At 33.3% G+C, this 10,956-nt stretch overlaps 2 protein-coding genes across 2 annotated transcripts; one reads left to right on the forward strand and one right to left on the reverse strand.

Annotated features, from left to right (window-relative positions):
- Nucleotides 1–26: 26 nt before the first annotated feature.
- Nucleotides 27–1,113, reverse strand: LOC134282442 (uncharacterized). The gene is made up of 2 exons (XM_062764849.1): nt 1,002–1,113; nt 27–818 (listed from the first exon to the last, which is right to left on the reverse strand). The coding sequence occupies exons 1-2, from the start codon at nt 1,073–1,075 to the stop codon at nt 260–262; spliced, it is 633 nt and encodes a 210-aa protein (XP_062620833.1). The 5' UTR covers nt 1,076–1,113; the 3' UTR covers nt 27–259.
- Nucleotides 1,114–4,727: 3,614 nt separating this feature from the next.
- On the forward strand, nt 4,728–5,345 carry LOC134282443 (nucleolar protein 3-like; the record flags this gene model as incomplete). Its single annotated transcript, XM_062764850.1, has 2 exons — nt 4,728–4,973; nt 5,136–5,345. Coding segments are annotated over exons 1-2 (336 nt in total), but the record flags the coding sequence as incomplete, so codon positions are not given.
- Nucleotides 5,346–10,956: the final 5,611 nt, after the last annotated feature.

Genomic DNA, 10,956 nt, shown 5'->3' on the forward strand with positions numbered 1-10,956 from the left:
CCAAAGTATTAATTTATTTAGGGCAACTGACTTTTGGAGATTTAAATTTTTGGGAAACAAAGTTATAATTTGCATATATTAAATTTCATATTTCAATGCTAGTGAAAAAAAGAGAAGCTACAATCGAATTTTAGACAAAAAACACCGGTTAGGTCATGTTGGTTGGTCGTAAACTATTTCAGAAACTTGAGAATTATTTTTAGGCGATTCCTGCGTTTCAGGCAGAAATTGTGCTTGGTCGTAAGTATTATTCACATTATTATAGTGATGTTCCATATTTATTTCCAATTTCCCCTGTTCCGTCATATGTGTAATCTACCAACATGTTTTGTGATAGAATTTTGTCGCCCATGACGTGACTGTAAAAGTCGTCTGTTGCTGACGTCACATTTTCAGACACATGAGCCTGATCGTAGAAATCATTCACACTAGGATTTATCTGACACGATCCACATTTACTTTCCATTCCGATCGTATGGTCATAAGTATCATCCACTAAAATTTGTGCTCCGTTTTGATTGCCTTGTATGCTACTGTACATGTTATCCATGTTATCTGCTGCTGATGAACTGAGTCTGTTCTTCTGATGAAGGTGATCATACTCTGTCTCTGATCTTGTTGTTTCAATAATTTTATTATTTTCCAGAATTCTTTTTCTGCTTTCTGTACCAGAATCCTGAGGTATTTTCGCATACTTCAATTTCTTTTCACTTGCTTCATTCGAAGGAAATGTTTCCAAAACAAATGTTTCATCACTATTATCATACACAACAGCTTCAGCAGTGGGAGAGTTTTGGTGCTTCTTCTTTTTCTGCATCCTACATAAAACATGTGAACTTTGTGTTATATTGTTTCATGGTACGTATAAGTTTTAAGTATAATTTTGATTGAAATCGTTTTCTTTTAGAAAGATCATTTAGAAAGGGAAACAAAATTTACAGAGGTTTAGAAAAAGAATCGAGTACTTATTCAGTACATGTATATGTATATGTAATTTTTACCTTATATAACATACTATCCCAGTGATGACACAAATAATGAAAGTAAACCCACCAGCAACGATGGGAATTACCATTCCTACTAAATTTGATATGTATGATAAATTTTCATCAAGAAAAATGCAAGAAAACATTTGTACAACAGAAGGCAGACAAAACATTTATCTTTGAAAACATTAGAATTGGAATTATAGGTGCCATGGGGGAGTTTCTGATAGGGTCAACTGAAAAATCCGTAGATAATTCAGTGTGATGTGAAAATTAAGATTATATTTACTAACAAAGTCGATACAGCGATTATAGAAGTTACATGTTGACATTGAACGATTTAATATCTTTTGTATCATGACCTTATTTGTCAAAAGTTTGACGCATTTTAGACATTGTTTATAGAAAGATACAATTCTTGGGCTTAAAACAATTGGGAGACAAACCCCAAATGAAGGAAATAATTGTACATTAGTATTTCTAAAAAAAACTAGGAAAACCAATGACGAACTACAAAGGATAAGTTTATTAATATTTTCAGATATAAAGGCAATTTGACGTGCAAAACCGTAATACAACGACACTTTTAGTTACATCAACTTAATACAAGCAAACAAATTTGCGATAAAATTATCACATGTACATGTCTACTTATAACCTCCTTAAACAGGTTTGGTTTATATCACTCATAATAAAAAAAAACTAATATTGCATCATTGAAGTACAGTATGTGATACAGATAAAAAGGAATTTTATTTTCTTTTATATTATTACCTTGCTCTTACCATTATTTATGTCAGTCGTCTCTGTAGCGTGGTTACTAGTCACACGTCTGAACACCACGCAACTATCACTCGATGAATTAAGAACTAATGAAAACAATCAAAGTTGAAAAACTCTTGAAAAACAATAAATTACACACCCAAGGCCCTTTAAAACCTAAAGATATCTTTTTATACATTCTGAATTATTACAGAATACTGTTATATTTTTTTGTTTTGATGGAAGCAAAAAAATGCAACATTTACTATAAGCAATAGAACACCTTTAAAATATGTTTAGACATGTGGTACGAAAAATATACAATAAATATGCAAGGATGGCTTCAAATTTTTTTTAGAAGAGGAGTTATAACCAATAATAAAAAATAAATAAACAAATACAACCCCAGATCCAGAAAAAAGGCATGAATGTTTTGTGTGTGTGTGTGTGTGTGTGTGTGTGTGCGTGTGTGGCTCCCCCATACTGGGGACCTGCTACAGATACGCAAGTCGTAAAATGGGGACATAAAAAACATTGGGGACTTGATTTAAGTCCCCAAACTTTTTTATCGTTGAAAACGAAAAATTGACATGTCTAAATCCTAAAAATATCAAAAAAATAACGTGTCCCAGTTACGGGGTTTTATCGGACACATGATTACACAGATATCGTGTTGATTGAAATTGCCATCTTCACTTACACATCTCTGACGTTACACACTTCTAGATTACGCATGCGCGTGTGTAAAAAAAGCGGAAGTCCAATTGTTTCGAAGCGGGATACAATAAACATGTGGAAAAGAAGACACAGAGGAAAGCCTGGACACAGAATCCTAGATTCTTTTGATAAAGATGATTTTTATGCTGAAAACGGTATGTTATCTACTTCTTGGATAAAATATGGTGCGAGAAACATGCATCAAAGTATTGAAGGGGGGAGGGGGGGCAGTGACGATTGCTGGAATGCGGGTGGTTTCGCTCCGATCCCGTGTTCGCGCCGAGTGGGTTCGCTCCGATTACTTGTTCGCGCCGGGTGGTTTCGCCCCGCGTGGGTTCGCGCCGCTGAACTACTGAAGATACCGCTTATCGGGTAGTCGTTTGATTATCGTTTGATCATTAATGACGAGCAGATTAATTATAAATAATGATGAGAGACAAGTCGTGCGTTTTTCAAATGTATTTCCAAAAACTTCATTCTACCAACAAAAATCACCATGACCAGCTGTCTTCATTGCAGAAAAACGGTAAGTATTTCTTTTTTTAATCCCAAAATTCTCAATATTAGTAGACCTAAAAAGTTTTTTTTTATGTCTTACGTCTTAAATAATTTCTAGTTATGTATTATAATTGTATATTATCTAGGATGCATTATAGTTTTACATATATAAGCTTTGAAGTTTTAAAGAATTTATATCTACAAGAGGAACTTACAATGAAGAATAATATTCCATTTTCTAATTAATGATGTCTGTATTTTAAGATAGTTTACCTTTGAAGTTTTCAGGATGTTCTATATCTTTGTATATATATTTATATATGTTTAAGTTTATTATATTTTATATATATATATATACAAAAATAATTTTTGTTTTTCTTTTTATAATTTTGGCACACATGTATGTATATGTATGTTTTAAAGAATTTATATCTATAAGCGATACTTACAATGAAGAATATTATTCCATTTTCTAATTAATGATGTCTGTATTTAAAGAGGTATATTTTAAATGTAATTGTGTATTCGAATTTAATAAAAAGAAATTGAGTCTTAAGTTAGTTTTTTAATGAGATATACATATGTAGTTGTGTGCCAAAATTTAAGATTGTTATATTTCAAGTTGTTATACTTATATTTAAACTATTTTTTTTTATATTTTAAATTAAATATATATTGATTTATTTAATAACTGTATAATTTAGGCATTGAAACTTCAATAATTATATTTATTTTGAGTTTTAATGAGATATATCACAGTTAAAATATCACAAGAAAACATTTAGAGCATAAATTAACATGCAAAAAACACATGCACATATATACACATTTCATTAGAATAAGTTAAAAAAAAAAATAAACAAATTGAAAAGCAATACGATTGCATTAAGAGGAACAAAAGTAAATATAACGTGCAGGTTATAAATAAATAAATAAGTAAGTAAATGAATTAATAAAAGTTATATGATAAAAATAAAAATTAAGCACTAAGTTTAATCCATAAATTCGGATAAAAAAATAACTAATTGTATTATTAATAATAATTATAATAAATAAATAAATTTGAAAGTTTAGAAAATTAAAAATTCACACAGACATAGCAAATTTGAGAAAGAAGAAGGGGAAAAAATCAAATAAAATAAAAAATAATAATAACATATATATCCTGCCTAGTGATTGGGTCTATCTCTACCTACATAGGCAAGATATGCATTGTTGTGTGGGTAAAGGAAAAAAAAAAAAATAATAATAAAAGAAACACTAGTAAACTATGAAATAAAATGAGTTGGTATCATCAAAGCAAATGAAAGATTTAAAAAATAAATGAAAATTCAGCTGTTTCTAAACTAAGTGAATAAATAACAGATAAATATTTATCATTGTTAACTTTAATTTGGGAAAGATATTATACACAAATAGACACAAATAGAATATATAACATGAGTATTTTGGATAGATATGTTCATCACCTTTGGTTACAATAACATAATGTAAAAACTTTTTGCAATAAAAGCAAATCTAGGATGGACGTTATATAAATGTAATTGATAAAAATATTTTTTTAAAAACATAAATTTTAAAACTTGCCAGTTTGACTGGGATAACTGTTCAAACATTAATAAAACATTCTTAGAAAAAAAAATTAAACTTCCATAGTCTCTTTGAAAAATTAATAAATATATATATGAATATCTGTAAATATAATTGATAGTTTTTTCTGAGTATATATATATAAAAAAAGAATCCAATCCTACAGTTAAATTAATTAATTTTACTTATATTTAGGTACGTGCCAAGCAACACGCCCTGTGTTGTGATGGATGTGAGCGGTGGCAGCATCGCTTGTGCGATACTGGCATTTCTTGCTCATTGTACCTGGCTACAATGCGGGGAGAGGGAATCATTTCCTGGTACTGTCGAGACTGCACCATGCCAACGTTTGTGCCAGGGGAGATTTCTACAGAGGAGAGTACCATTGCTCCACCTCCTCTAGAGTCTACCAGACTAGAGGTATCTTTTTTATTATGTTAAGAGTATTTACATAAAATAACTAATGACGGTAATTAATATAAGATAATAAAATGTATAGAAAGGAAATTAATTAGAATATCAATCAGAACATCATATAATCTTGTTGATATAATGTTATTAAATTATGTTCAACTATTTTAGGCTCCAGTTGCCCCCCACGCTCTTCAGCAAGTGACCACGGACAGCATGGAGGAGTTGATGGAGACAGAGCCAGTTCCAGAGCCTGAGCCAGTCCCAGTCCCAGAGCCTGAGCCAGTCCCAGAGCCTGAGCCAGTCCCAGAGACAGTCCCAGTCCCAGAGCCTGAGCCAGAGTCTGCCATCTACGAACAGGACACCATCATTGATGATGAGGTATAGTTAATGATTACGAAAATAATAAGGATACATCAATAAATTATCACTACATACATAAAAATTTATAATGTGTTAATTTATACATTTATTTAATAAATATACATAATAACTATAAATATGTCTGGTGTAAAAAGAAGAGGAAATAAGTTCTGCATAATTTAATCCAATTAAAAGTTGATGTAATTTAAATTTATTTATATTTAACCATTATAGACAGAGGTACCAGCCCTTGATGCTTCATTTGAGACTGTTATATGTCAATGGTCTCATGCTACAGTAGTGTAAACATGAGACCATCTATGTTTAAGACTGTTATATGTCAATGGTCTCATGCTACAGTATTGTAAACATGAGACCATCTATGTTTCAGACTATTATATGTCAATTGTCTCATGCTACAATGTTGTAAACATGAGACCATGCCTGTTTAAGACTGTTATATGTCAATGGTCTCATACTTCAGTATTGTAAACATGAGACCATCTATGTATAAGACTGTTATATGTCAATGGTCTCATGCTTCAGTATTGTAAACATGAGACCATCTATGTATAAGACTGTTATATGTCAATGGTCTCATGCTTCAGTATTGTAAACATGAGACCATGCCTGTTTAAGACTGTTATATGTCAATGGTCTCATGCTACAGTATTGTAAACATGAGACCATGCCTGTTTATGACTGTTATATGTCAATGGTCTCATGCTACAGTGTTGTAGACATGAGACCATCTATGTTTAAGACTGTTATATGTCAATGGTCTCATGCTACAGTATTGTATACATGAGACCATCTATAATTGTGACTGTAATATGTCAATGGTCTCATGCTCCAATATTGTAAACATGAGACCATCTATGTTTCAGACTGTTATATGTCAATGGTCTCATGCTACAGTGTTGTATACATGAGACCATCTATGATTGTGACTGTAAATATGTCAATGGTCTCATGCTTCAGTATTGTAAACATGAGATGAGACCATGGCCTATGCTGTATTGTAAACATGAGACCACTATGTAAGACTGTTATATGTCAATGATCTCATGCTACAGTGTTGTATACATGAGACCATCTACGTTTGTGACTGTAATATGTCAATGGTCTAATGCTACAGTATTGTAGACATGAGACCATCTATGTTTCAGACTGTTATATGTCAATGTTCTCATGCTACAATGTTGTAAACATGAGACCATGCCTGTTTAAAACTGTTATATGTCAATGGTCTCATGCTACAGTGTTGTATACATGAGACCATTTATGATTGTGACTGTAATATGTCAATGGTCTCATGCTACAGCATTGTAAACATGAGATCATGCCTGTTTAAGACTGTTATATGTCAATGGTCTCATGCTACAGTATTGTAAACATGAGACCATCTATGTATAAGACTGTTATATGTCAATGGTCTCATGGTACAGTATTGTAAACATGAGACCATGCCTGTTTAAGACTGTTATATGTTAATGGTCTCATGGTACAGTATTGTAAAAATGAGACCATGCCTGTTTATGACTGTTATATGTCAATGGTCTCATGCTACAATATTGTATACATGAGACCATGCCTGTTTAAGACTGTTATATGTCAATGGTCTCATGCTACAGTGTTGTAGACATGAGACCATCTATGTTTAAGACATGTTATATGTCAATGGTCTCATGCTACAATGTTGTAAACAAGAGACCATGCCTGTTTAAGACTGTTATATGTCAATGGTCTCATGCTACAGTATTGTAAACATGAGACCATCTATGTTTAAGACTGTTATATGTCAATTGTCTCATGCTACAGTGTTGTAAACATGAGACCATGCCTGTTTAAGACTGTAATATGACAATGGTCTCATACTTCAGTATTGTAAACATGAGACCATCTATGTATAAGACTGTTACATGTCAATGGTCTCATGCTTCAGTATTGTAAACATGAGACCATGCCTGTTTAAGACTGTTATATGTCAATGGTCTCATGCTACAGTATTGTAAACATGAGACCATGCCTGTTTATGACTGTTATATGTCAATGGTCTCATGCTACAGTGTTGTAGACATGAGACCATCTATGTTTAAGACTGTTATATGTCAATGGTCTCATGCTACAGTATTGTATACATGAGACCATCTATGTTTGTGACTGTAATATGTCAATGGTCTCATGCTCCAATATTGTAAACATGAGACCATCTATGTTTCAGACTGTTATATGTCAATGGTCTCATGCTACAGTGTTGTAAACATGAGACCATTTATGTTTTAGACCTATATATGTCAATGGTCTCATGCTACCGTGTTGTATACATGAGACCATCTATGTTTACGACTGTTATATATCAATGGTCTCATGCTACAATGTTGTAAACATGAGACCATCTATGTTTACGACTGTTATATGTTAATGGTCTCATGCTACAATGTTGTAAACATGAGACCATGCCTGTTTAAAACTGTTATATGTCAATGGTCTCATGCTACAGTGTTGTATACATGAGACCATCTATGTTTCAGACTGTTATATGTTAATGGTCTCATGCTACAATGTTGTAAACATGAGACCATGCCTGTTTAAAACTGTTATATGTCAATGGTCTCATGCTACAGTGTTGTATACATGAGACCATCTATGTTTAAGACTGTTATATGGTAATGGTCTCATGCTACAATGTTGTAAATATGAGACCATGCCTGTTCAAGACTGTTATATGTCAATGGTCTCATGCTACAGTGTTGTAGACATGAGTATGTTTCAGACTGTTATATGTCAATGGTCTCATGCTACACTGTTGTAAACATGAGACCATCTATGTTTGTGACTGTAATATGTCAATGGTCTCATGCTACAGTATTGTAAACATGAGACCATGCCTGTTTAAGACTGTTATATGTCAATGGTCTCATGCTATAGTGTTGTAGACATGAGACCATCTATGTTTAAGACTGTTATATGTCAATGGTCTCATGCTACAGTGTTGTATACATGAGACCATTTATGATTGTGACTGTAATATGTCAATGGTCTCATGCTACAGTATTGTAAACATGAGACCATGCCTGTTTAAGACTGTTATATGTCAATGATCTCATGCTACAGTGTTGTATACATGAGACCATCTACGTTTGTGACTGTAATATGTCAATGGTCTCATGCTACAGTAATGTAAACATGAGACCATCTATGTTTCAGACTGTTATATGTCAATGTTCTCATACTACAATGTTGTAAACATGAGACCATGCCTGTTTAAAACTGTTATATGTCAATGGTCTCATGCTACAGTGTTGTATACATGAGACCATCTATGTTTAAGACTGTTATATGTTAATGGTCTCATGCTACAATGTTGTAAATATGAGACCATGCCTGTTTAAGACTGTTATATGTCAATGGTCTCATGCTACAGTATTGTAAACATGAGACCATCTATGTTTCAGACTGTTATATGTCAATGGTCTCATGCTACAATGTTGTAAACATGAGACCATGCCTGTTTAAGACTGTTATATGTCAATGGTCTCATGCTACAGTGTTGTAAACATAAGACCATCTATGTTTGTGACTGTAATTTGTCAATGGTCTCATGCTACAGTATTGTAAACATGAGACCATGCCTGTTAAAGACTGTTATATGTCAATGGTCTCATGCTACAGTGTTGTATACATGAGACCATTTATGATTGTGACTGTAATATGTCAATGATCTCATGCTACAGTGTTGTAAACATGAGACCATCTATGTTTAAGACTGTTATATGTCAATGATCTCATGCTACAGTGTTGTATACATGAGACCATCTACGTTTGTGACTGTAATATGTCAATGGTCTCATGTTACAGTATTGTAAACATGAGACCATCTATGTTTCAGACTGTTATATGTCAATGGTCTCATGCTACAGTGTTGTATACATGAGACCATCTATGTTTGTGACTGTAATATGTCAATGGTCTCATGCTACAGTATTGTAAACATGAGACCATGCCTGTTTAAGACTGTTATATGTCAATGGTCTCATGCTACAGTGTTGTAGACATGAGACCATCTATGTTTAAGACTGTTATATGTCAATGGTCTCATGCTACAGTGTTGTAGACATGAGACCATCTATGTTTGTGACTGTAATATGTCAATGGTCTCATGCTCCAATATTGTAAACATGAGACCATGCCTGTTTAAGACTGTTATAAATCAATGGTCTCATGCTACAGTGTTGTAAACATGAGACCATCTATGTTTAAGACTGATATATGTCTATGGTCTCATGCTACAGTGTTGTAAACATGAGACCATGCCTGTTTTAGACTGTTATATGTTAATGGTCTCATGCTACAGTATAGTAAAAATGAGATCATCTATGTTTAAGACTGTTATATGTCAATGGTCTCATGCTACAGTATTGTAAACATGAGACCATGCCTGTTTATGACTGTTATATGTCAATGGTCTCATGCCACAATGTTGTAATCATGAGACCATCTATGTTTAAGACTGTTATATGTCAATGGTCTCATGCTACAGTGTTGTAAACATGAGACCATGCCTGTTTAAGACTGTTATATGTCAATGGTCTCATGCTATGTAATTGTTATATAGAGACCATGACAAGTATATAGTGTATTGTAGTCCTTGGTCTCTGTATGTAATTGTTATATAGAGACCACGACAAGTATATAGTGTGTTATAGTCCCTGGTCTCTTGTATGTAATTGTTATATAGAGACCGTGACAAGTATATAGTGTATTGTAGTCCCTGGTCTCTTGTATGTAATTGTTATATAGAGACCGTGACAAGTATATAGTGTGTTATAGTCCCTGGTCTCTTGTATGTAGTTGTTATATAGAGACCGTGACAAGTATATAGTGTGTTATAGTCCCTGGTCTCTTGTATGTTATTGTTATATAGAGACCATGACAAGTATATAGTGTATTATAGTCCCTAGTCTCTTGTATGTAGCTGTCATATAGAGACCATGACAAGTATATATAGTCATTTCAGTTGGTTAAAACATTAAAAAATGATCACCATGGCTTTCTATGTGAAAATCTGCATTTTAGACCATGAGAAGATTTATGTTATGTTACACTGTCACTTACTTCCAGCTTAATTAATAGGCTGTAATCTGAAGATACCATAGGGCTTAATCCCATGCTGCACGTAGGCAATGCAAAAATGAAAGTAGCCTCGTTCTGATTAGTCACGTGATAGAAGAGACCACGGTCTCATCGCTGTTTTTGTATAGTAAATATACCTCCTACTGGTTTATGTAATTACAGGTAATCGGGGGAAGCCATTCTGTATACTACCAATAATCGGGGGAAGCCATTCTGTATACTACCAATACCTTACCTTACCTGTATATACCTGTAGATAAACGGGGCGAAACCACCCGGCGCGATACCCCTCGGCGCGAACACGTAATCGGCGCGAAACCACTCTACACCGATTGCTGCATAGGCCTATCGGGTACTCAGTTGAAATGAAAAGACAGTTATTTATGTGATTTTCTTTCTTGAAATAGTACACAATTTATGCTATTCATTTCACAATGATTAAAAATTCATCAAATGAAAGGTATATTAACATGATTAATCGAATGTGTTTTGT

Source organism: Saccostrea cucullata, unplaced genomic scaffold (genome assembly GCF_032062105.1).
Source record: "Saccostrea cucullata isolate Sc308-1 unplaced genomic scaffold, CSIRO_AGI_Scuc_v1 ctg16311, whole genome shotgun sequence".
In the NCBI taxonomy this organism is placed as follows: Eukaryota; Metazoa; Mollusca; class Bivalvia; order Ostreida; family Ostreidae; genus Saccostrea; species Saccostrea cuccullata.